The 27,837-nt window shown below is 39.9% G+C and overlaps 2 protein-coding genes across 4 annotated transcripts in view; one reads left to right on the top strand and one right to left on the bottom strand.

Moving 5' to 3' along the window:
- Positions 1 to 1,097, top strand: part of LOC121740042 (dynein axonemal heavy chain 2) — an 81,846-nt gene extending 80,749 nt beyond the window's left edge. For all 3 annotated transcript variants that reach the window (XM_042132746.1, XM_042132747.1, XM_042132749.1), the window contains one exon: positions 524 to 1,097. In XM_042132746.1, coding sequence (XP_041988680.1) covers positions 524 to 663 — 140 coding nt within the window. In that variant the 3' untranslated portion in view covers positions 664 to 1,097. The remainder of the gene's footprint in view (positions 1 to 523) is intronic.
- A 1,846-nt stretch (positions 1,098 to 2,943) lies between these two features.
- LOC121739784 overlaps positions 2,944 to 27,837 on the bottom strand; it is a 32,036-nt gene continuing 7,142 nt past the window's right edge. Inside the window, exons 2-6 of the mRNA XM_042132348.1 lie at positions 12,721 to 12,910; positions 12,172 to 12,313; positions 11,477 to 11,591; positions 10,735 to 10,982; positions 2,944 to 4,088 (exon numbers count right to left, since the gene is read on the bottom strand). Coding sequence (XP_041988282.1) covers positions 3,821 to 4,088; positions 10,735 to 10,982; positions 11,477 to 11,591; positions 12,172 to 12,313; positions 12,721 to 12,910 — 963 coding nt within the window. The 3' untranslated portion in view covers positions 2,944 to 3,820. The remainder of the gene's footprint in view (positions 4,089 to 10,734; positions 10,983 to 11,476; positions 11,592 to 12,171; positions 12,314 to 12,720; positions 12,911 to 27,837) is intronic.

Genomic DNA, 27,837 nt, shown 5'->3' on the forward strand with positions numbered 1-27,837 from the left:
TGTCCTGGATCTGTCTAACACAGGACTCCCTCCACGACCGGCCGGTCTACCTTAAAAGGGACCGGACTTCCACCAGAGTAAGGGAATGCTCCGGCAAACTGAAGCGTTCCCCTCGGCGCCGGGACTAGCTAAGTCGGGCAGGTTCCCATCCTTGCCCGGAGCCCCGGATTAGACGGAAGTGTGGAGGTTCGCGTAACGCCGCCTCCGCACTCCCGTCCTACGCCGGCGGAGCGGAACGGAGGATTAGTCATCCTCTCTGTTCCGCTCCGCGGCCTCTTTCTGCGGAAGGACGGTTTCGCAGAAAGAGACCGCCGCCTGCCAGGCCTCATCGCTCTCGAGCATGCAGCGAACCATGCTCGAGAGCGAGAGGTCCCAAGGAGAGCGCCCAAACACCGCCATGAGATCATGGCGCTGCACGGCCCAACGATCGCACACCTCGAGGGTGTGCTGGGCCGTGTCCTCCGCAAGCCCTGTACAACCTTCCGCTGTATAATATAACCTAATCTAACCTAATACTATTCAGACAGATACGTGTGTCCGTGCTACTACTACCCGCTGCGCGCGGGCGCGTTTGTAGTCGCAGTGGACTTGCCCGCTGGACAGCAGACTCCGGAGTACTGGGTTAAACGAGGCACGGCGCTGCTGTGCACGCTCGCTACGTAAAATATTGTAGATGGTACGTTGTTTGTACTCTGTACGCCGTTTATATAGTAGAACTGAATTATATTCGCTAAAGATGCTTGGAATCTCTCAATGAAATAAAAAGTGTTTAATTTTTTAATTTTCATGTATTTATTTAATTTATTGGGAGCTGGAAACGAGTCCTTTGCTCTAATTTTCATCTATTAAAACGATGATTGCCACGCGCAAAAAGCAGAATGGCACTATGGTCTGAATGTAGTTTATACGTGCGTATAAGGTACGCAGTGCGTGTACGAAATCGTATTGTACGCTAATGCGTGCCTGTCAAACGCATGTTAAATGTATGAATTGCAACTTCAGATATAATTATTTGATATTTCCTTTTAACGCTTAATAATCTTTATAGAGTGTTCCATGCAACGTTCTGTTTAATTCATTTAAATAAAACAACTGTAATAGAATGTTTGTTTTATTTCTTAAAATAAATCTTATATTAAGAAGTGTAACTTAATGCATATTAATGTAAACTTTTTAATACCTTTGAAATCGACTACCAAAAAGAGGTGACTTAAATATACCTATAGAAGCATGGTAAAATCAAAATATATTCTAAAGTTTAAAATATTAAAAGCATCCACAGTACATTAAATAATCTTAACTTCTAAATAAATTATGGCACTAATTAATATTACATTAAAATTTATTAATAAAATTTTAATTACACATATACTAGGTGGAATAACCAGCCTAAAACGGTTTTACATAATATTTTTTATCAGATTAAATATATTTTTTTCTTACGTACCTACTAGACAATATTATGCATTTTAATACCTAAATATTTAAATAATTCTAACGTAACGGAAGAGTTAACGATTGAAAGATTTTAATAAGTAATTGTAATTATTTTAGTTCTAAATTCTTTCTAGCCTCTAACTTATATATTTTGAAAATAGTTTCACAATGGTTGTACGTCGTGTACCTGTTAATCACTAATGTTTAATAAATTATTGTACTACGTAGTGTATTATGTAGGTAAGGTCAATGTGTCGAAGTCCGGCATACTTTTCTAAAATTAAATTTTAACATAATTTATTGTTACGAGATTCGCTTTTTAAAGTAACTTGTGTCATCGGAAATTATAGTCTATATATTAATTAGACCTATAATGATCTAAAAATAATCTTAGTTGCCGTATTTTTTTACTTACGTGGTATTTTTTAAAATCTCGTCGTGTAGACGGACTTCCCTTACAGTGAGGTAAGTCCGTCTAGCAGCAGTATAGCCCTAACTTGTGAAGTAAAATGCATGGCAAAGGTTTCTAGCAAAGCCACAAAACGGCCATTCAAATATGTGTTTAAGGTGTCAGTAATAAGCTTTGTATGAGCTCCGTGGTAATAAGGTTCGCATTCCAGAGAAAATTAATTTTATATCATTTTAAGGCAAAGTCTAAGTGGTTGCCAACATTTTTTAAAAAAATGAAACACTAAGTATAAACATAAATACTTATTACAACAAAATTATAATAACTAGTGCCGGTAAAATTTACAACTTTACTTTGTCATCATTTATGGGATGAGACATTTTTCAACATACTCCCCTACTTAATTTTCATTTGATTATTGTTATTGATATGTAAACTTAGTACCAATTTTTTTTATTCCGTCATATTAATAGTTAAAATAACTTTTTAGTTTACGTGGCAGATTGCGGCCATGCACGCGAAAGTTACGCGTTTTTACCATTATTTTCGCCGCTCAATTAAAATTATACGGGTTGTTGGTCCTGGAGGTAGGATTTTTTTAAGGAAATTTCCTGCTCTTTAAGGATATTTTTTCAAATTTTGATTATCTCAAATAATTTTTGTTTTTGGAATATTAAAAAAACCAAACCCTCCTTTTTTTACTTTATTGTTCATAACTTTTGCAATTTTTATCAGCCCCTCTTGTATGCTTTTTTCGTGCAGTAAAATTTGGGCAATGCTATGATTTAGTAGTCCTAAGTTTAAATGCAAATTAACAATAAAGACATGTATATTTGAAAAGGTTGACAATATCTGATTCGAGGCAAGACCGGCATATGACGGCCTTTCCTTATGAAAACTAGACTGACTTCCCAATTATTGCAATTTTAGGTTAGACACATGTTGCAGGTGATAATAACGAAATTAGAGGGATATTAACGAATCGAACACCAGTAATAAGTAAAAGGATCACTAAGTTACTTATGTAATCCAAGAAACCCCAAAAACTCCTTCGTATTTTCACTTTTTTTTATTTTTTTGGCAGACACCCACACTCCGACTGCGAGTACAAAACGGGAAAAAATTTTGAGATCATTTTTTTCGTAACAGGTAGTTAGTAGCGACATGTCTGTTTCTTAGGTCAAACTAACTTTGCAATATCGTTTTACCCACTGAGCCATATGAAACTAGTCGTTCAAATATGAAAGTTATTGCCGCTAGACGGGCTTACCTCCCAGACGGACTTCGACACATTGACCTTATATGGCATTATAAAAAGAGTTTCAATTATTATCATTAATGTAAGATAAACTACCAAGACGATTGTGTAAGTACACGGACCATTAAGGCAACAATTATGGACCAAGATCCATCTTCCACCATCCACATCTACTAAATAAATATTTCCTTAAGAACATTCAATTTAATGGCCAGAAAAATCTTAAAAACACACCAAAGTAGAGATTTAAAGTATTAAGGTAGGTTATAGGATATTTGACAGAAAATTCTTCATGTTATAGTAGGGGGCCGGGAGCATCAAAATATGTTTATGCACGTATTAGTACTCGTATATTGCTTTACATCTGAAATATTACCCAGTATCCTGGCCCAGTGATCCTGACTGCAAGAATCGACCAGTGTTTTGACGCATATTATCTTGTCATTATTGTAAATATTACATTACGTCGCACTTGTTTCATCATAATATAGTCTAAAATATGGTGGTACACCAGTGCAATTTATTATGGGGTCTGATTCATGACGGCTCAAACGCGCCATTATAATGAGTAATATTTCAGAATACACCTATTCATATAAGGTACTATAGAATTAATACAACCATTATTATAAGGCACAATAGAAATCCAATGCAACGGTTGACATAAGCCTTTGAGAAAATAAGTCATATACAAATCTCGGCCTATCCTACGCGCTTCAACCCTGCATATATCTGGATCGTCTCCGCGAATTCCGCTTGAAGCGGTGCGGGCATTTCCCCTCGTCTACCTCGTAGGAGCCGTTAACACAGGTCGGTATGTGGCACTCTCCCCGCTTGATACAGACCCGGTCTCGCAGGCTGAAGTGCTCTCTGCCACGGGACTGGTGGAGGCACTCCCGCCGGCGGCCCGAGTCCGGCCAGTCGCACGTGCACGAGCACACGCCCGCAGACACGTGGCTGCGGAATAGCACGGGGCAGGTGCATCTGGAGAGAGAAATAAGTAATTAGACGTCAGAAGTCAGACGCGTTATAAAAATAGAAACAAAAAAATTTGAATTATGCCGCACTGAGACATGAATATTATTTAATTAAAGATATAATTAAAATAAAATTTGACATAAGCCCCATACATTATCTGTCATACTCGTAATCAAATGTATGTGTGATGTGCTAGCGATACGAATGTTACGGTACATGGTATACGGACACGTGGTGCGCAAGCACATACTCGAACCTTCTAAAAAGGTCCAATGTTTGTTTACGTGTTTACCCTTTATTTGTTAGCGTGTTTGAATTTAGACCTTATGACTGAGTCCATAAGGTCTAAATTAAATTCAACTTACTGCACTTATCGCAAGGACGGCAGTTTTATTGTGGCACATTCCCGAGCCTACTAGAAATTTCCCACGGTTGTTTACTTGTTTACGTGAATCGGGAAATTTCTGGAATTCGTCTCGCCATATAAAAAGAGCCGCAGGCAGGTCCGGCAATTCAGTTCGTTTCGAGTTTTCATCAAGGCGATTTCGGAGTGATCAATAGTGAGTGAACCAGTGAAACCTGCGACTTGGCTACGACCTAGGACAGTGATAGTGCTTAGTGATTGGACCTAGTGATTTGTGTTTGGACTTAGTGCTAAGTGTGTGACCTAGTGTTTAGTGCAGTGTTAATAAAGTCTTCAAGAGAGTCACCAGGTCTTTCTCTCCAAATCCTCGAACCCTAGCACGTAACAACTGGTGTCAGAAGTGCGATTTGGAGATGCCATTGACTCCGAGAGAGGACTTCAAGGGGAGTGTCAGGACAAGGGCGCAGCGAGCTGCTGCCATTGACTCCGAGAGAGGAGTTGCGGAGGCCACACCCACTGGGGACCAAGCTCCGCCCACTGAGGGACAGGCCCCGCACACATGGCTCCGCCCACTGGCCACGCCCACCAGGCTCCGCCCACTTTGGTGGAAGCCACGCCCACTGGCTCCGCCCACCGGGACACGCTCACTGACCACGCCCCTCAGGCTCCGCCCACTTTGGGCATGGCCACGCCCACTGGCTCCGCCCACCAGGCCACGCCCACTCAGGCCACGCCCACTAGCTCCGCCCACCGAGGTCCGTCTGCTCAACCTCTGCCTACTGGCCCCAGCCACCATGCATCGCCCGTAGCTTCTGCGGCCCCTCAAGTGGCTCCCCAATTACAAAGCCTAATTGAGTTAATTCAGGCTCTGCAAGAATCACAAGACCGCAAGTTCGGCGCTTTGCAAGAGTCACAAGACCGCAAGCTCAGCGCTTTACAAGATTCTCAAAGAGCTGAAATTCACGCTTTGCAAGAGTCACAAGACCGCAAGCTCGGCGCTTTGCAAGAGTCACAAGAGCAACAAAAGGACCTCCAAGAGAAAGCGCTTTTAGCTATAAAGGATGTCAGTGACACGGTGACTAAGCTTCGTAAAGATGTCGACGTAATGGACGAACGCGTTACCGGGTTAGGAGTGGATGTGGAAAATGTGAAAACCGGCCTCACTGAACTACAGAAGAAAGTAGTGCGCCTGGAAACCACAGGAATCGCGGCGTCTAGTGGAGCTTCCGTAGTGGTACAAGGACCAAGAGTTAAAGTGCCACCATACGACGGTACTACTTCCTGGAACGCTTATCGTCAGCAATTCCAGACGGTTGCTTCTGCCAACGGATGGACTGACGAACAATGCCTGACCGCTCTCACTGTCGCGCTCAGAGGGCAAGCCTTGTCAGTCCTGGAAGCATATACAGGAAATGGGTTCAAAGACCTGATGGAAGCCCTTGAATCCAGATACGGGGAGCGACACCTGGAGCACGTGTTCCGTGCTCAACTTCGTGACAGAGTCCAACGCTCAGGAGAAGGATTACAACAATGGGCGCTGGAAATTGAAAAACTCGTCAAGAAGGCACACCCAGGAGCTGACGCCAAGATGGTCGACACGAATATTGTGCAAGCATTTGTCGACGGAATCAGGGATCTGGAGGTCAGAGCTGCGGTGAGGCTTCGTCACCACACCTCGCTTAAGGAAGCATTGGCGCATGCTTTGGAAGTCGAGGCTGTTCGCCGTGACATACGACAGACCCATAAGATCCACGAGGTCTCTGAGGAAGTCAAGGAGGTCAAGGCTCCCACGAAGAAAAGTTTTGGAGCCATGTGCTACAAGTGCGGCGAGAGGGGCCATCTTCAGCTCAACTGCCCGCAGAAGGAGACCCAGATGGCAAGAATGAAAAGGCTCGAGGAACAAATGGAGGAGCTGAAGAAGCAAGGGGCTTCGTCCCCTGTCCGGGAGCAGGGAAACGAATAAAAGCCAGGACTAAGGGGCGAGTGCTGGCTGACACGGAGGAAGCCCCAATAACGGTTGTCTCCCAAGCAAGTAGCGGGAATAGTCTGGTGATTCAGGGGACTATTAACGGGATGGACTGCAAAATGACTCTAGACACAGGAGCCTCTAGAACAATAGTGAACCCAAATTTGATAAAAGCCGCAAGGAGGCACAAGAGGAGAATTAACTGTCGGCTTCTTACCGCCTCCGGTCAGCCAATACCCGTCCTGGGAGAAATGTCAGTTACGATGAATGTGGGGGAGTCCTCATACCCTCATGACGTTATCGTGGCTGAGATTATGGATGATTGCATCTTGGGTTTGGATTTCATGAAGAAGCACAACTGCAGAATTAATGTCGCTGACGGAGTTTTCAAGTGTGGTGAAGAAGAAATTTTCATCCTTGGAGGCGCCTGCGGGAAACTTGAATGTGTAAAGAAAGTCATAATACCTGGACGTGCGGAAGCTCGGGTGCTGGTGAAACTACCGCCAGCTGGAAAGAAGAAGTTGAATAGATGCGTGTTGATCGAAGACACACTTACCAAGACATCAGCGCAAAAACTGATGACGGCGAGAACCCTTGTTAGTGGAAGCAGTAACGCTGTGGTCAGGGTTTTGAATCTTGCTGATCGCGAGATCTGCTTGAACAAAGGTGACGTCATTGGAAAGTGCGAGGAAGTTGTCTGGATGAGAAAGTGTAATTCGATCACAGGCTCAGACTCAGCAAACACCAGCAACTATGGAATAGTGACTGAGCTACTGGATGACTGCAAGAGTAATCTGACTTATTCGCAGAGCATGAAAGCTAAGAAGTTTTTACAACGCCACGCGAATATCTTCTCCAGTCAGGAAGGCGACCTTGGAAGAACGTCGATGGTTCAGCACAGGATAGATACCGGAAGCGAGAACCCAATTCGTCAACGAGCAAGACGAATACCCATTGCAAAGGAAAAAGAAGTTGAAGGCCTTTTGGAGGACATGAGAAGGAATAAGATAATTGAACCGTCTGCAAGTCCGTGGTGCTCACCGGTTGTGTTAGTGAAGAAGAAAGATGGCAGCACAAGATTTTGTGTGGACTACAGACGTCTCAATGATGTCACTAAGAAGGACAGCTATCCATTACCTCGAATTGACGACACTCTGGATACCTTGAGTGGCATGAAATGGTTCTCGACCCTGGACCTGAAATCTGGATACTGGCAGGTGGAAATTCATCCAAAAGACAAAGAGAAGACAGCTTTCTCCACCGGTAAAGGTTTATGGCAGTTTAACGTCATGCCCTTTGGATTGTGCAACGCACCTGCCACATTTGAGCGACTCATGGAGTGTGCACTGGCAGGCTTAGTTGGAGAGGCTTGCTTAGTCTACTTGGACGACGTCATCATTGTTGGCCGCGACTTCGAGGACCATTTGCGAAACTTAGAACGAGTTTTCGCCAAAATAGAGGGGGCCAAGTTAAAGTTGAATCCGAAAAAGTGTCGTTTATTCAGGAGTAAGGTGAACTATCTCGGCCATGTTATCTCCAGTGATGGAATTCAGACGGACCCGGAGAAACTAGAAGCACTCCAAAATTGGCCAACCCCTAAGAACAAAACCGAAGTGCGGGCATTTCTCGGCCTATGCTCCTACTACAGGCGTTTTGTTAAGGGATTCTCAGAGATAGCCAAGCCATTACATCGGCTGACAGAAGATAAACGACAGTTTATTTGGGACGAGACTTCCGAAGATTCTTTTGAGAAACTAAAGAAACATCTGTGTGAAACACCAATCCTGGGGTATCCACAACCTGAAGGTCAGTTTATAGTCGACACGGACGCAAGCAACACGGCCATTGGAGGGGTGTTATCTCAAAAACAGGGTGAAAGAGAAGTCGTAATTGCATATTTCAGCAAATCTTTATCTAAGCCAGAGAGAAACTACTGTGTGACAAGAAGAGAACTCTTGGCTGTCGTAAAGACGCTACAACATTTCAGCAAGTATCTCATCGGCAGACAGTTTCTACTGCGAACTGATCACGCAGCCTTGAAGTGGCTACTACAATTCAAGAACCCAGAAGGCCAAGTAGCTCGATGGATAGAACAACTCCAGGAGTATGACTTCAAGACGGAACACCGCAGCGGAAAGTCGCATGGGAATGCCGACGCACTCTCACGAAGGCCGTGTTCAGAAGACTGCAACCATTGTGTTAAACAGGAATCTAATGAAGTGACACTAAAGTTAACGAAAACAAGTCCTTTGGGCCCATGGGAGAATGATGCTATGAGGGAGGCTCAAGAAACAGATGACGACCTTCGGCACATCATCACATGGAAGAAACGGCGTGATGAAAAACCAATCTGGAGTGAGGTAGCACCCACTGGCGCTGTCACTAAGGCGTACTGGGCGCAATGGGACAGTCTGATACTTCAAAACGGAATACTCTACCGGAAATGGGAGAAGACCAACGGCAGAGAGTTCCATCTTCAGATAGTTGTCCCAAGAACGAGAGTACCGGATGTTCTCCGTGAAATGCATGATGGCGTATCAGGAGGTCATCTAGGAGTAAAGAGGACGTTAACAAAAGTGCGAGAACGATTCTACTGGTTGCATTGTCGAGACGATGTACAGGATTGGTGCCGCAAATGCACTACTTGCGCTGCAGTGAAGGGACCACAGACAAGGAGCCGTGGGAGCCTGCGCTTGTATAACGTTGGCGCACCGTGGGAACGAATCGCAGTTGACGTAGCTGGGCCATTTCCTGTAACGGAATCAGGAAACAAGTATTTCATGGTTGTCATGGATTACTTCTCCAAATGGCCCGAAGTGTTCGCCATACCAAACCAGGAAGCTACAACAGTTGCTTCTAAGCTAGTCGAAGAAGTAATATCTCGCTTTGGTGTGCCTCTAGAAATCCATTCCGATCAGGGCAGGAATTTCGAATCGCAGGTCTTCCAGGAAGTGTGCAAAATTTTGGGAATGCATAAAACGAGGACCACCGCGTACCATCCACAGTCTGATGGAATGGTTGAGAGATTTAACCAGACCCTTGAGAGGCATTTGGCGAAATTGGTAGATGACAAACAAAAGGACTGGGACAAGTATATACCGCTCTTCCTTCTGTCGTACCGTACCGCCGAGCATGAGAGCATAAAAGCTACCCCGGCGTATGTCAATTACGGTAGAGAACTGCGAGTACCAGTAGACCTCTTGACAGGAGGATCACCGGAAGAACCAAAGACCGTACCAGATTATGTCTGCGATTTAAGGGAAAAGATGCGCTATATACACGCCATGGTTCGGGAAAATGGGTTACAGTCAAGTGAGAACATGAAGACCAGATACGACCGGAAATCGAATACAAGCGGCTTCGAAGAAGGGTCACTGGTGTGGCTGCATAACCCAACTCGCCGAAAAGGCAAATCTCCAAAGTTGCAGACCAAGTGGGACGGCCCATACAAAGTGGTTACCCGATTGAACGATGTGACTTACAGGATTCAAAAGCAACCAAGAGGGACATTCAAAGTGGTACACATAGACCGTCTGGCGCGATACCATGGCAGTAACAATGATGCTCGGGACGAGCATCTCTAAGAGGGGAGTAGTGTTACGGTACATGGTATACGGACACGTGGTGCGCAAGCACATACTCGTACCTTCTAAAAAGGTCCAATGTTTGTTTACGTGTTTACCCTTTATTTGTTAGCGTGTTTGAATTTAGACCTTATGACTGAGTCCATAAGGTCTAAATTAAATTCAACTTACTGCACTTATCGCAAGGACGGCAGTTTTATTGTGGCACATTCCCGAGCCTACTAGAAATTTCCCACGGTTGTTTACTTGTTTACGTGAATCGGGAAATTTCTGGAATTCGTCTCGCCATATAAAAAGAGCCGCAGGCAGGTCCGGCAATTCAGTTCGTTTCGAGTTTTCATCAAGGCGATTTCGGAGTGATCAATAGTGAGTGAACCTGTGAAACCTGCGACTTGGCTACGACCTAGGACAGTGATAGTGCTTAGTGATTGGACCTAGTGATTTGTGTTTGGACTTAGTGCTAAGTGTGTGACCTAGTGTTTAGTGCAGTGTTAATAAAGTCTTCAAGAGAGTCACCAGGTCTTTCTCTCCAAATCCTCGAACCCTAGCACGTAACACGAATAAGACATATTTTAGGCTGCCTATCTGAACATGCAACGAACTGTAACAGCCGAAACTAAAACGCCAGACGAAAACATGACAATGTCGCGAGAGCTGATTTCTTCCTGGATTTAAAACTATTCTCAAGCACTATTTCAATCTTTATCTATTTTTTTTCAGACAATATTCAAAGTCTACCTGAGCATTTGTGGCGGTGGCGTTTCCTCCTCATCTATCTTGAGTCGTGGTTCTTCTGTGGACTGTCTCGAGAACCCCTCCCAGTCGTTTTGTTTTTCTTCGGAGCCCTCTCTAGCTCTATCTAAGACGGGTCTCTCTATTTTCGTCGTTTCTGTAGTGTCGAGCGTGTCACGTGGTACGCACCCGCATTTCGTGTGATTGAAGAACACCATTCTTACGGAAACTAATCTCCTGTCTGTCTTTTGGAGCTGAAACAATGAAAAATATCATAAGATTTTTAAACCTTAATGTACGATATAGATTATAGAAGGTATAGGTACGTCTAGCCCTAGTAGACAAGTGGCAAGCGATTATCGTCAACGTTAACAAAATATATGCGATTTGACAGTCATCGCTTCGCTAGCGAATACTAATGTCAAATCCCATACATTTTGTGGCGTTGGCGTTAGCGTTTACGATAATCGCTTGCCGCTTGTCTAGGCCTTATGGCGAGGTTCCTGATTTTACATTTCCTAGTTAATATTAATATGAAACATTATACGAATCATGCCAATGTGAGTTATTTACACATACACTTTTGCACACAAAATTACTTGTCACGTGCTGTTTCAACAAAACCTGACACCGTCACCGAAAGTAACTTAGGGAATTACTAATGTCTTTATACGGATAGTTTTTTAAGATGAGAAAGGTCTACCGCGAAATATTAATAAGGCTATTCAAGCAACGTAAAAAATGTTACCAGAAAGGGTAGCGCGACATTTTCCCCGTCGACCGGGGCGCAGACCTCGCCCTCGTCGTAGCAGCAGCCCGAGTCCGCCTCGCAGCGGTGCAGCTGCACACACGGCGGCATGTAACTGAAACAAACATATCCTTTTTAACCGACTTCCAAAAAACGAGGAGCATATGTAAGTAAAGGTACAAGACCGCACTAAGCTTACACATAAGGTAATCGCACATATTATCTTCTCAGCACCGTACGCGCCGTACGTGTCGAACGCACCGCATAGTACAGGGAATGCGGCGCGTACCGTGCGGATGAATGTGCGAGGTTTCACATCATTTCATACAACGAATTCCAAAATGCAGCGAGATCGGCGCGTGCGTAATCACCCACGGAGCGACGAGACACTACCATCTATAGTAGATAGTGACGTTTTGAGTCGTAAATATCTCTTAATTTTCTTACGATTACAGATTACTCATATTATATTTGAGTGGCTTATGCGGTAGTTCCTATCTTTAAATACAACAAAGACTAAAAATGCACTTTAAGGGAGATCGCAAACGGCACACTTTTTGTGTGATCGAGTCTGCGGCGCACATACACAATATGCATGGCCCGCGCTATGCAGATTGTACTATGTGCGCAGACTCGATCACACAAAGTGTGCCGTCTGCGATATCCCTAAAAGACATATTTTAATTAAAACTTACATTGTATCAGCGGCCGGCGCCAGCTTCCTCACAGACAACCACCGCGGTTGTGGGGTCAGGCACTTGGCGGACTTCAACATGGTTCTTATGTTCTTCAGTGCCGCCTGGCGCATCGCTTTGCGCTCCTCGGCCGTTGCCTGAGCTGAAACAATCAAATTTTAAGGCCTCCATCTTGTAGATTCAAGATAATTTGAAAATGAATTACCCTGCAGTATTGTGTTTAAAAATGAAAGTAGAGATCGGAAGCCTTTTACTCTGGGGCTTCAAAAGCAATGAGCATCACTTTCTTAGAATATCTCACCGTTCTAACCAGTGCCGAATTCATATTTTTTGTGAGAGTAGGCAACTTTATATCCGCCGCCTCATGGACGCTGCAGCCCCCCTAGGACGCTGCCGCTCCTAGGCCGTGGCCTATAACGGCCTATTTATAATTGGAGCTGGTTCTAACAGACCTCATTTTAAACACATTACACAGTGCAATATGCAGGAAACAAAACCTTATAATAAATACCCAGCAAAGAAGCCTAACAGAAAGAACAAATAACGTACAGTCATCCAATATCCTCGGTCGCTCCCGTGTAGCGGCGATCAGGTCTGCAGCTGAGATGGTGTTCGGGTAGTCCAACCTGGTGAAAGCGGACGGAGTGACTAGCGAGGGTTTGCTGGTTGCCTCCTCATCCATCGCGTCGTATTCCCCGTTGTTGTCATTCGGGTAGTCGTCGCTCTCTGGATCTGAATCCTGTATTGAGAAGGTTAAATGTCTCAATCATTTATACTGGACTAATATATTTCAAGACATAATATTATTGATAAGTGCCGGATAGGCTATCCACAACTTATCTGATAGATACTCCATAATCTATCTGTGAGATAAGTTGTGGATAGACTATCCGGCACTTATCAGGAAGTGGTGAAACAGGCCCTAAGTAAGATATTTTAGTCAGGCTGGTTTTATTGCTACATACAGCTGCAGTTCTTTATACTTCTTGTGAGTTATAGAAAGAAATAAAGAAAGAAACAAACTTTATTTGGTAAACAATACAAACAAAACTAAACAATTAAAAACATTTCACACCTTTACCAAATAGGTGCTTACTCAGCATGTGTTGCGTTGCGACCGTAGTCGCAACGCTGGTTTTCAGTAAGCGATAATGATAGATATCTTATATCTTTAAACGAGCAATTCTTGTATATATATATACATATAATTGGAATCTCGGAATCGGCTCCAACGATTTTCACGAAATTTAGTATAATATAGGGGGTTTCGGGGGCGATAAATCGATCTAGCTAGGAATCATTTTCAGAAAATGTATTTTTATTCGTGTTTTATCGATAATCGATAAACTGAAAAATATGACTCTTCCTGACATCTATTGGCGAATAATAATACTATTTTGTCAGCAACTAATTGTTTTAACGACCAGCAGATGGCGTTATTAAGTAACATGAAGTCAATGAGTGTTTGCTATACCGAGCAAAGCTCGGTCATCTAGGTACTAATATTATTAATGAAAGACTTTGTCGCTAAAAATAATGTTATCCAAGGATGACCTTAAAAAGTACCCTTTGTCGCGTCAGCCAATTGCGTGTAGTTCAGAAACAAACAATAGGCAGTAAGTAGGATATTCTTGGCCATGAGTCGCAAACCAGAATAGAACCGCAAGCTAATTTCCTATAAAAACGTTCACACTCCTATGTCGACGTGCGACTATACTTGGCCTACGTACTTTGCCCTAAGCAAGTTTTTGCAAACTGTGTCGGTTTTTTAAATTTTTCAAGAAAATCTAACTTTTTCTAATTACCGTATACTAATTACCATATGGTCCTAATTACCGTTCTATGAAAAACTGGTACGTACTTTTTTATCAATTGAAGTTTTCTCGCGGTTTTCAGAGATTATTTTAATCATGAATGAGTCTTTAATAATACTAGCTTTTGCCGGCGCTTTGCCCGCGTTAAAAAGTATTATTATATACAATCTTTCATCCCCTATTTTATCCCCTTAGAGGTAGAAAAAACCCTTTCTTAGAGGATGCCTACGTCATAGTAGCTTTATGCATGGAAAGTATTAGCCCGATCGATTTAAAATTATGTTGTAAAGTGGTCTGGGGCTCTCTCTAGCGAGTTTCATTCATAAATTAAGGTGTGGAGTTCGACAAGGTGGATTATCATCTCCTCGTTTGTTCAACCTTTACGTAAATAAGGTGATCGAGGAGCTGAGCAGCACTAATGTCGGTTGTTCCATTGGCGGAGTACGGCTGAACTACATTAGTTATGCTGATGACATGGTGTTGCTCAGTCCCTCGATCAGTGGCCTCAGAAAACTGCTAGGCAAGTGTCAAGCGTATACCGAGGCCCAAGGACTCAGGTATAACTCTAAGAAAAGTGAACTTCTTGTTTTTCAACCCCGTGAACACAAAGTTAGCACAATAGTACCCGTGTTTCTAAATGAAGTTCCACTTGCTAAAGTCAATAAATTCAAATGCCTGGGTCGTTGGATAACTGACACGCTTGCTGACGAAGTAGACATTGAGAGGGAGCGAAGGGCGTTGGCCGTACGTGGGAACATGTTAGCTCGTAGATTCGCAAGATGCTCTACAGAGGTGAAAGTGACTTTATTTAAAGCTTACTGTCAGTCCTTTTACACATGCAATCTATGGGCGAGCTACACCCAGCGTGCGATAAATGCTCTTAGTGTTCAGTACAATAATATCTTTAGAATGCTGTTAGGACTACCGAGGTACTGTAGTGCCTCAGGTATGTTTGCCGAAATGCGCACTGATGGCTGTTACGCCATACTAAGGAAACGAGGGGCGTCATTGATGCAGCGTATCAGAAGTAGTGATAACAGCATTCTAAGCGTATTAACTGACAGTTTTGATGGTTTGATAAGGCATTGGATAGAGCTGCATGTTAGATAGAGATTAAGTTTCATTAATAGTTTCAATGCCTAACCATTCATAATAAATAATTTTATACTATAAGAATTGCAATGTAATGTACTAACATATATACCTATCTGTTAGTACATTACATTGCAATTCTTATAATGCAATGCTATGAAACTGTGTAAATTTAAATATAATAATAATAGCCATTTATTTCGGATCACAGGAAATCCATAGTGTTAGTAGAAAGTACAATTAAAATTTAAATTATGTTAGTACATTACATTGCAATTCTTATAGTATAAAATTATTTATTATGAATGGTAAGGCATTGAAACTATTAATGAAACTTAATCTCTATCTAACATGAAAGGTATACTTTTTAAAAGAAAATACTGCTTATCAGCGAAATTCCAACAAAATGGAGGAAGAAAACTCAAAAAAGAAATGAGTTAAACTTTAGAGCTTATTACAAAAGACAAAAAAAAAATGGGAAAAAAACGAGAAATAAGTGTTCATAAATAGAGATGAACTTGTAAAATTACGAGAAAACAAAAATAAGTAAATTTCGAGCTGTAAAAGCTGTGACCTACATTTTAGTTGCTATTCTGTCCAAAGAGATTTAGAATATAATTATTTTTAGGTTCATCGTACCTGGATGTTAATAAATATATACCGATTAAAACAATATTTGTTGTTATTTTCTCATTTTTCAGATTTTATTTGAAAGTGTCTATTTCTTACTATTGGCTATGGTTGTATAGGACATCGTTAATTCTACCCCTTTTGTGACAATTATAAATGTGCAACTTATTAATCAGCGTTTTTCTATGATGTTTTAGATAGAATTATAATGCTTTCTAATTACCGTTACACAAAATTTTACATTTGTCTAATTACCGTACCCATAAAAATTTTAAGGCTTATTATCTAAAAAACTATAATTAACTGTACCACGCCAAATTTATTATTGTATTCGTATCTTTCATTACTTTCATATTTTAATGAGTTTAGGTCAAATTAGCGAAGAAAAAAAATGGTAACGGTAATGAGGCAAATAATGCCAAACCTGAGAATGGCCGTAAAGTCCCCTAGCACGTAAACGGATTCCACATCATTACCTTCGATAATTGCACAGATTTCACTCAAACACTGGGTGAACTCTAACAAATTGTCACTGGAGTCCGTAGGCATGTACACCGAGAATATTAAAAGCTATTTGTTTTGAACTTGAATTTTTATTACAGCCAGTCGCACACTATTGCACGTCACTACCGATACACACGGGTACGTAGACTTTTTCCACAGTATAGCTACACCGCCGTATGGTCTTCCGCGTAGTATACCCGCCGACGTGTCCACCGCCGATTTTCCAGTGAACGAGAATTTACGGTCTATAGTACCTAAATATTGCAAGTCGTGTGATAGAAGCCATGTCTCCTGAAGGGCAATTACATCTGCTTTTTCACAAAATCCTCTTACGCACTCGACTGATCTGACAATATTTTTGCAATAAAATTATAGGTAACCATTTTATAATAGTTTGTTTCATGCACTTTCGATAAAAATATAAAGTCGAGTTATTTAGCACACAGAGAGGAAGATTATTGGTGTTTACAAACACTCTCGGAAACGACTTCCTTTTGCATGTAGTGTCGGTCACGTTTATGTTTGATTAAATAAATGTTATTTGAAAACAACAGTTTATACCATTTTTTCTACGTAAGTTAACTTGTTTTATCTGCTACAAAGCCATCTTAAAATTGATACTAACAACATGATAGTAACCATAATATATTATGACAAAATAAAACGCAAGTCGTATCAAATGTAGAGTCACTCACATATCGAATTGCCCTTAAGTGAATTTTGTGTGAATTATCGAACATTCCTCAAAACTTTAGCCTTTATATTTGTATAATATTTAATTAGACGTATTATAAATGTTTTTTATTCAGGTAAGTATTACAAATTGTTATATCTGGTCTGGTCTGGAGGGGTAACAAAACTTGACAAAATTGGAAATGAATATATCCGGGGAAGCTTCAAGATAACTCCAGTGTCCGAAAAACTGACCGAGAGACGCTTAAGATGGTATGGCCACATTATGCGCAGAGACGACAACTACATTGTCAAAAAGGCGTTAAATCTCCCAGAAGCTAAGAGAGCTAGAGACAGACCACCAGCCACATGGTGGACCAGTATGACCAAAGCACTAGCTGTAAATAAATTGCCTAAATCGACAACCCAAGATAGAATTTCTTGGCGCAAATGTACTAGGAGAGCCGACCCTACGTAAAGTGGGAATGAGCTAAGAAGAATAAGAAGATTACAAATTGTTATATCGACAGGACAAAAGCTTAATAATAGAGCTTTAATTGTTATCACTTTACGGTCGACACTTGTAATTGTATTGCGCAAACCATGGTCCATGACACACCAAGTATGTACTTAATAGCAGCTATTAACACAGTTTAATAGGATATACAGTAATTCATACTAGTCTGCCTCAATTTGGCGTACGCAACCATAGCTGATAAGCGCGATTTTAGATATCTTGAGAGAGCAGAACAATATTGTGGTAACAGTTGCGCGCGCGCGTTTATTTGTTTCTGTGGTGCAAAAAAATCAATTTTAAGGACACGGCTAAGTTAGTCTACTGTATATATATTTGTATTATGGTATAGGTTGTTATAATATGGCGTCATCTCACAGCTGATGTGCCACCGCCACCGCAGGCACATCAGCTGTGAGATGACGCCATGACAATAAATGATGGACAATTTAGTGAACCATTAAACAGAAATTAAATAGCATTTATGAACACAATAATTAGTAGATTTTCTAGTAAAGGCTACTTAGATAATATTGCAATGTGTGATGAAGATTATAGGTATCCGTTGATGTACAACATTCGTCGCTTTTACTAGCCATAGTATCTCAAAACCACTGCAACCGCCCTTCTGAAACTCCCTCAGTAATATAAAAATTAAAAAAAATACTAGCAGTACCTGTTCTACCGGGCTGATTTGCGAATCTAAACCATTTGCATGCTTATTTTGATTGAACATTTGTTATCTATAGGTACTCAGTTTACACATAATAGGTATCGACACAGATTTTCCTTATTTGAATGATATCGCTCCAGCTAGAGAATCAGCAGAATGTACATCTTGAATAATTCTTCATGTAGACATTGTGTCACCTTTCTCGGAACAGCTGAGATGGGAGCGTGACATTTTGATATGAACACTGATAACAGTTACTGCATAACTATGGTAATCATCATCACCGACTGCTGCTCCGTTAATATTAAGGCTCTATGATGAAATCTTAAAACTCATACATTATTTTATCATTAGGAGAGTTCATTAAACCAAAAAAAATTGGGTGTTATTTTTTTAACGACATATTTTATCCCATTTAAATTTTAAAATCGTTGCAAAACGGACACTCGCGGTGGCGGGTATAAGCGGGGGTGACGCGGGGAAAGCAGGAAGGTTTAATGTCACTACTCACTCTGTATATGCGTTTGCGCGAACGAGCGGTACCTACTATAATATAGTATTGCAGTAACGCACTGCGCACACGACGCGCAGCGCAGACGTGTGCGTTACTGCATATTATAATTGCATAGGTTCTATTTCCACGGACTAAAAAGTGCGTCACGGATAGTCTGTCGTCTGCGCTGCGCCTAAATACAACGTCTGAAATGTCGTCAGTGGGCTTCGGCCTGACCGAGCATGCTATATCTCTCGGTCGGAAGATCTTCCTTTACGTTCGGTAAAGTTTTTGTAAAAAAATTACTCCGAATAAAAATATTTTAGATTTTGCTTTTGGCCGCCATTCACAACGTTAAAATCTTACTGAATTGAGAATTTCCCTTGTCAAATCCAAGGTTTTTACCTTAAAGGGCATATCAATAGGCATTTATCAAGCTATGTTGTTTCGGTACCTATAGTGCAAATTGTGATTGCATTGAGTCGCCGCACCTAAGTGGAGTGTCTGTAATGAACGCAGTTAGCCGCGCGATAACCCCAGATAAACCCCATTATTTATACTAAATCGTGAAATCCCCGCTATCATTTGCTTCGTTTTCTTGCCTATTTATAGTCAATGAACTAATATTTGTTTTAAACGAGCCAAAATAGTTATTCTAAATTAGGTACTTCGAAACCATATGCTTTAAAAGAACCTAAAATTGTAAATAATGTTGTAAGTTACATCTCATTAATTAATAAGCTAACTCTCTTTATCAATTGAATATTTTTAACTAGCTGTTGCCCGCGACTTCGTCCGCGTGGACTTTAGTTTATAGCGCGCGGTGTCAATCAAATTTGTGTCAAATTTAAAAACTTTTTAAAACCCTGGTAAGTGGTACCTCTTAGGGCCGTGCTATACCGGAATGGCAGCACTGAAAGTGCTCGCCTCGCCGCTGCCATTCCGGTGTAGCGCGGCCCTTAATTAATCAAAATACCCAAAAACAGCTGTGCAGTGTGCACATAGTCTATACTAATATTATAAATGCGAAAGTATCTCTGTCTGTCAGTCTGGCTTTCACGCCAAACGCCAAAACTACCGAACCGATTGTAATGAAATTTTGTATACAGATAGTCTAAAGCCTGACAAAGGACATAGGCTACTTTTTTACTGGAAAAAAGGGTTGTCAGGGAGTGAAAATGCGTAAATTTGTTCAAATTAAGTTAGTTCCAAAAATTCATAATAGATGGCGCCGTGCGTCTTCTACATCGCGCTGATGCTTGCTCAAAAGTCTTTCTATAAAAGGTGGTATCATCTTACATTTAGGTTTCGATTTTTTTCGATTGTTATATCTATTCTACGGTATTAAATAACTCAGTACTTTATCTGTGCAGTGACTTAACCTTAAACCTATCAATGATAAATAGTTTATGGGTAAGTTTGTGTAATTGGGGGGGGTAAATAAGCTTTAAAATTTGGCATAAAATATAAAGTTTAATATTAAAAAATGAAATATTTATTGTGTGCACACTGCACAGCTGTGTTGATTAAATGGGTACCAGGGTTTTTTTATAAAAGCTTTTGACGCCAATTTTGTTGACATCGCGCTTTATAAACTGAAGTCCACGCGGACATAGTCGCGGGCCACAGCTAGTAACTAATAAGTATGATTAGTTCTATGTTACAATGAAGTTAAAATAAAACGCCATCTGTTGAATCGTATTAGAATTAAAATGTTCATTGCATCGATATATTTCTGGATTTTTTTTAATATTATACATAAAATATATTAAAATAAAAAATAAAACGCCATCTGTTTTCATATATTAGAATTAAAATGTTGATTGCATTGATATATTTTCTGGATGGAATATAGGCCAACACAGTACATTTGAACTCCTTTATTTTAGAGCGCCTTCTGTTGTCAACTTGTCACATATATTAGAAATGCAGTAGGAGTTCTATAAGATAAGATAGATTGATTATTATTATACCAAGTGATAATATTACTAAACATAATATTCTAACGTATTAAAAACTATAAACAAAAACATAATAACTAATATAAGTATGATTAGTTCTATGTTACAATGAAGTAAAAAATAAAACGCCATCTGTTGAATCGTATTAGAACTATAATGTTCATTGCATCGATATATTTCTGGATTTTTTATAATATTATACATAAAATATATTTAAGATTTTTGAAATTTTATTTTAATACACATCCAAGACCCAGGAACATTGAAAACTTTTTGTTCCGCCTGCGGGATTCGAACTCAGGACCCTCGGGATGAGCGCTGGCCATGCGCAATGCGAATTTATTTTCATCGATATTTTCATGGAAATAAGATATTTTCCCACATCAAAATGTAGCCTATGTCCTTTCTCAGACTCTAGAATAACTGTGTACAAAATTTCATTGCAATCGGTTCAGTAGTTTTGGCGTGAAAGCGAGACAGACAGACAGACAGACAGAGATACTTTCGCATTTATTATATTAGTATGGATAACGCTTGGCTTTAGACTTTAGAGCGATATATCACTTATCTAATATAAGTAGGTGTACTGGTAGAGCATGGTCGAGCTCCTTATTATATAGAGTATTTCTTAATTCTTAGTAGAGCGCTCCGGATTCCATGTCCCATTGAGTAAAGACCACACAAGTCCTAGTTTTGGACAGAAGCGTATTCCATGACCATCGACAATGTCGAAGTGGGCACGGAATTTACATAATAATGCGACTTTAGTTATGATAATCCATTATTTATGGCGAGCGTATTGCCCTCTATGTGATGGCAGCTTATTCTAATGCAGGAAAGTAGGCAACAATTTAACTAATCTCCTTCAATCGCTTATTGAGAGCGATGTTTGGTTAAATTTCTGAATATTGGACACAGTTGACCATTAAAATAACTTGTCGCAAGCAAACACGCCTTGTTAGTTTAAGCCGTTGGAGTTGCGTTAGCGGCTAGCGCGAATATTTTGGTTTATGTTGTTTCAAATGTTTTGTAAGACAACATGAAAATAACTTAGGTCGCTAATATTTCGTCAGTGCAACAGAGAACTTAGCCAGCACATTTTCTTTATCGCTTCTGTATAGAATCAATAAAAATATAATCAATAAAAATATAATAATTATAAGCGTTCGATGATATACGAGGTCGACATTCGACTCATCATGTCATTACTCATTTCTATACCTTTTGATCGGGTTAATCTTTAGATATAGATTAACTCGAACAACAGACCTTCACATATTTTATACTCCTCCGGGCTCCGATTTGAGAGACCAGACGCTTAGGTTGGGTTGCACCAACTAACTTTAGCTATAACTACAGTTATAGTTAAAGTTATAACTTTAACTATAACTTTAACTACAATGCAAAATGTCAAATCTTTGGTTAAAGTTATAAATTGACGCCATCAAAAGGCCATATAATTTAACCATAACCATAGAGCTCGACAAGGTTTTAAATGCACGTGGCGAAAAAATTAACTAACGCTGTCACTATACAAAAATGCCATTTTTGACAGTTCTCCTTTACCAGCCAACGCGCCCGCCCACGTTCATGTATAACCTTGTTGGACCAGCTGTCCTCTGTCAATTTCTCCGGTCAAAGTTAAAGCTAAATTTAGCCTTAACTATAACCATAACTGTAACCTTAACTTTAACTTTAACCACGCCTCTGGTGCAACCCATCCTTAAAGATGAACTACCGCGGTACGGTAACATAAAATTGTTTTACAGCCTTCAAATAAGCACCTATAAGAATTTATTGTAATATTATGATGAATAATGATGGATGAATGATTCTCAAAGTGTAAGAAGTGTCATTTTTATTACGGACCATATTTGCCACCAAAATGGTTTAGAACCCCTGCTTCACTACATAATGAATAGAAATCGAAACTGCTGAATGGGTTTTAATAATTTTTTCAGTGGCTATATTATATTATATACCCGTGCGAAGCCGGGGCGGGTCGCTAGTTATGATATAAACGAATAAGTACCTATGCATTTAGGATGCTCCTGATATGAATAGGTGAGAAACTAAATATTTCACGCATATTAATGCGTGAAATAGTTCCTCACAGGGGGCTATCATGGCTGGTGGCTGCCCTGGCTGGTGTTGTTTCAATGAATAATGTCATGTGTTGCGTCCGCGCCGCATGCAATATGCAGACCAAACTGTTAATCTCTCCGACGAGGTCTTAAGCCGACCCCATAAAGACCACTTTCCTATATTCAAAGGTAAAACAACTCTGAACACGTTGACGTACGGCCGTTGACATTTCACCAAATGATGAATAGAAAATGAAACGGGCCAGCCATGAATATTAATAACAATTACTGTACATTAACATGCACATAATTACAGATATTGTACAATTACTTAATTATTTATTGATTACTAGCTGTTGCCCGCGACTTCGTCCGCGTGGACTTCAGTTTATAGCGCGCGATGTCAACAAAATTAGTGTCAAATGCTTTTATAAAAAAAACCCTGGTACCCCTTAAATCAATACAGCTGTCCTGTGTGCACACAATAAGTATTTAACGTTGTTCGTGGCGGCCGAAAAGGAAGATCTTCCGACCGAGCGAGATAGCATGCTCGGTCAGGCCGAAGCCCACTGACGTCATTTCAGACGTTGTATATATCTTGCCGTTCTCCGAAACTTCGATAGCGCGATGCAGGAATGTTAGGCGAATTGTGGGTACCGCCACAAGTATTTTATTTTTTTATATTAAACTTAATATTTTATGCCAAATTTTAAAGCTTATTTAGCCCCCCAATTACACAACTCTACCCATAAACTATTTATCATTGATAGGTTTAAGGTTACGTCACTGCACAGATAAAGTACTGAGTTATTTAATACCTACCGTATATATGAATAGATCAACAATCGAAAAAAATCGGAACTTAGATGGAAGATGATACCACCTCTTATAGAAAGACTTTTGAGCAAGCTTCAGCGCGATGTAGAAGACGCACGGCGCCATCTATTATGAATTTTTGGAAGTAACTTAATTTGAACAAATTTACGCATTTTCACCCCCTTACAACCCTTTTTTCCAGTAAAAAAGTATCCTATGTCCTTTCTCAGGCTTTAGACTATCTGTATACAAAATTTCATTACAATAGGTTCGGTAGTTTTGGCGTTTTGCGTGAAAGCGAGACTGACAAACAGACAGACAGACAGATACTTTCGCATTTATAATATTAGTATAGATTATGTGCACACTGCACAGCTGTTTTTGGGTATTTTGATTAATAAAGGGCCGCGCTATACCGGAATGGCAGCAGCGAGGCGAGCACTTTCAGCGCTGCCAGTCCGGTGTAGCGCGGCCCTAAGAGGGGTACCACTTACCAGGGTTTTAAAAAGTTTTTAAATTTGACACAAATTTTGTTGAGACCGACCTTTTAAGAGGGAATAGGGTAATAGGGGGGAGGGTAGGGAAGGGAAGGGAATAGTTGAGGGTAGGGAAGGGAATAGGGTAGGGGTTAGGGGATTGGGCCTCCGGTAAACTCACTCACTCGCCGAAACACAGCGCAAGCGCTGTTTCACGCCGGTTTTCTGTGAGAACGTGGTATTTATCCAGTCGAGCCGGCCCATTCATGCCGAAGCATGGCTCTCCCACGTATAGTATATTTTATTATTGGTAGACTGTTGTTTCTGATATCTATTTTGGTAAGTGAGTTATTTAATAACATGTATAACAATCGAAAGAATCAAAACATTAACTCAACATGGTACTGGTACCACGTTGAGTTAATGTTATTAATAATATGATGTGATGATTTTATAGAAATACATATGAGTAAGCGATAGCGCGATCTAGGCGACCCTTGGCGCCATCTGTTCCAGTTTTTGGAACTAACTTAATTTGAACAAATTTACGCATAAGCACCCCCTTACAACCCCTTTTTCCAGTAAGAAGTAGCCTATGTATTTTCTTAGGCTTTAGACTATCTGTGTACAAAATTTCATTACAATGGGTTCAGTAGTTTTGGCGCTGTTGTTTTTGAATTTGATATCTAAGTTGGTAGGTGAGTTATTAGTTAGTAACGTGTATAACAATCGAAAGAATCAAAAATTAACTCAGCATGGTACCACCTCTTATAGAAATACATATGAGCAAGCGATAGCGCGATCTAGGCGACTCTTGGCGCCATCTGTTCCAGTTTTTGGAACTAACTCAATTTGACCAAATTTACGCATTTTCACCTCCTTACAACCCCTTTTTCCAGTTAAAAAGTAGCCTATGTCCTTTCTCAGGCTTTAGACTATCTGTGTACAAAATTTCATTACAATCAGTTCAGTAGTTTTGGCGTGAAAGCGAGACAGACAGACAGACAGAGATACTTTCGCATTTAAAATAAGTATTAGTATAGATTAAATTAAATATTAATTTTATAAGACACTTATTTAAAGGGTCAGTTGTAAATTGCATGTTTGGTAAGTTAAAAATTATAAATGGCACGTCTAATAACTAGTTTAGCAGTTAAAATTAAACAGTAAAGTAAACAAATATGAGTTGTAAAAAATAATGAAATGGATCATTGAAAACATTATTAAACAGTAAAATAATTCAATGAGCGGTAAAAATTAATGAATGAGCGGTTACGTGCAGTGGGCAGTTACGAATCGGAATTTAACAGTAAGAAATCTTATTCTAAGCAGCTTTTTAAACAATGAGGTGGTAAAATATAATAAAATCGGCCAAGTGCGAGTCGAACTCGCCCATGGAGGGTTCCGTACCGTTATAAAGCGAAAGTAAGACGGTCGCCGTCTGCTGCCGCAGCACGCTCGCTGCGCTCGCTCGGCTCCCTCTGTGTTGTGGTCTAAGTTCTAACCTAACCTAACCTACTCTTGGACTTTCTGGATTGTGTTTGTTTTTGTTTTGGCGGGGGGCTGCGCCCCCCGAACCCCCCTTTCTTAGGGGGGCTGCGCCCCCCCTCCCTCCACTACGGTATCCGCGGTTAAGTAGGCCTTCTGTTATGTCGTTATCGAACCGCTCATTCCATCATTTTTATCTCTCATGATTATGACATGAGTTATTATTAATTGTTAGTTTTATTTGTTTCTTATAAAAATCGTTATTGATATACAGGGTGTAACAAAAATAAGTGATAATACTTTAGGGTGTGTACGTGTTCCTTGTAGAGAGTTCATTGTGAAAGTAGCAGCGCTGAAAGACCAAAAAAATTTTTCACTATTGTATGGAGAAACTCGTGATGCTCGGGCCCTTGCCCATACAAAAATGAAAAAAAAAAAAATCGCGGTTCATCTGGTTCGTGAAGGGCCGATTAGCAACTTGCAGCCGTTTGGTGGGCTTTATTGCATTCTAGTTCGTGACATTTATGGATAATTACACATTAATGGAAAGTTGACCTGGTGCTGCAGCATCACCTGGTAATCAATAGGATACCCAGCTCCTCACCAACTAAGAGCAATGGTTTTGTGTTTGGGCTCATTTTAATTACGACAACTAGTAAGACGTAGATAACCAATAAATTTTTGCATGCTGCTGCTGCAGCATCACCTGGATTCTATAGGAGCCGAGCTCCATATGAACCCAAAGTGGAGGTTTCATGTTTGGACTCATATTGACGGCCTCATCCAAAAGGACATTCCTAGATGGTATTCATTGGGATATAATATTATGATCCTGTTCTATCAACAGAACAGACTTATTCTGCACTATAACCAACACAAGTTTAAAAAGCATGAAATAAAATTAAATTAAGAAATTTAAAAAAAAACCCGCCAAACAACTTTAAAAAGTAATAAAATAATTTATTTTACTGACTTTAAGTTTAAATAATTCCTAAGTGTAAAGTGATATTTTAGTCCATAATTGTTGTCAAGGTGTGTCGGGCGACCGCTAATGTAGATAGTTTAACACTAGAAAGACCGGAATTTTGAACTTCCTAGAAAGACCAAGAGCGGTCAAATGACCCACCGTATGTTTTTACTTTTTTTTGTGTGTCTTACTATTTTGCTTTTGCATTTTATTGATCGTGTAATTATTTATAAATATAACTAAATTAAATTATAGAACAAATATTCTAGAAAATTATTTAAAAAAGTATTTTATAGACCTGCTACTGATATAATGACATTATAATGACTCCACAAGATTTATTGGTTTTTTCCTGTATTTGAGCATAAAACACCGTTTTTTCAGATTTTATATTTTCTCATTTTTGCAATAGAATGGTAATGTTACTCTTATGTTCACGTCTAGAAGCCATGAACATCTTGATGAAAATACCCTATTGGAGGACAAAACTATTATTTTTTCGTGTCGTATTTTTGGTCACAATATACGACACGATTGTCGTATATTGTGACCAAAAACATCGATGCAAAGAACATTTTAGTTCTAATACGATTCAACAGATGGCGTTTTATTTTTTACTTCATTGTAACATAGAACTAATCATACTTATTAGTTATTATGTTTTTGTTTATAGTTTTTAATACGTTAGAATATTATGTTTAATAATATTATCATTTGTATAATAATAATCAATCTATCTTATCTTATAGAACTCCTACTGCATTTCATATATATGTGACAAGTTGACAACAGAAGGCGCTCTAAAATAAAGGAGTTCAAGTGTACCGTGTTGGCCTATATTCCATCCAGAAAATATATCAATGCAATCAACATTTTAATTCTAATATATGAAAACAGATGGCGTTTTATTTTTTACTTAAATATATTTTATGTATAATATTATAAAAAATCCAGAAATATATCGATGCAATGAACATTTTAATTCTAATACGATTCAACAGATGGCGTTTTATTTTTTACTTCATTGTAACATAGAACTAATCATACTTATTAGTTACTAGCTGTGGCCCGCGACTATGTACGCGTGGACTTCAGTTTATAAAGCGCGATGTCAACAAAATTGGTGTCAAAAGCTTTTATAAAAAAACCCTGGTACCCCTTTAATTTAAGGCCGAAGCCCACTGACATCATTTCAGACGTTGTATATATCTTGCCGTTCTCCGAAACTTCGATAGCGCGATGCAGGAATGTTAGGCAGTGTGTTAGGAATTGTGGGTACCGCCACAAGTATTTCATTTTTTTATATTAAACTTTATATTTTATGCCAAATTTTAAAGCTTATTTACCCCCCCAATTACACAACTTTACCCATAAACTATTTATCATTCATAGGTTTAAGGTTATGTTACTGCACAGATAAAGTACTGAGTTATTTAATACCTCAGAATAGATATAACAATCACCGCGCGCTATAAACTAAAG

Source organism: Aricia agestis, chromosome 2 (genome assembly GCF_905147365.1).
Source record: "Aricia agestis chromosome 2, ilAriAges1.1, whole genome shotgun sequence".
NCBI classification, from domain to species: domain Eukaryota; kingdom Metazoa; phylum Arthropoda; class Insecta; order Lepidoptera; family Lycaenidae; genus Aricia; species Aricia agestis.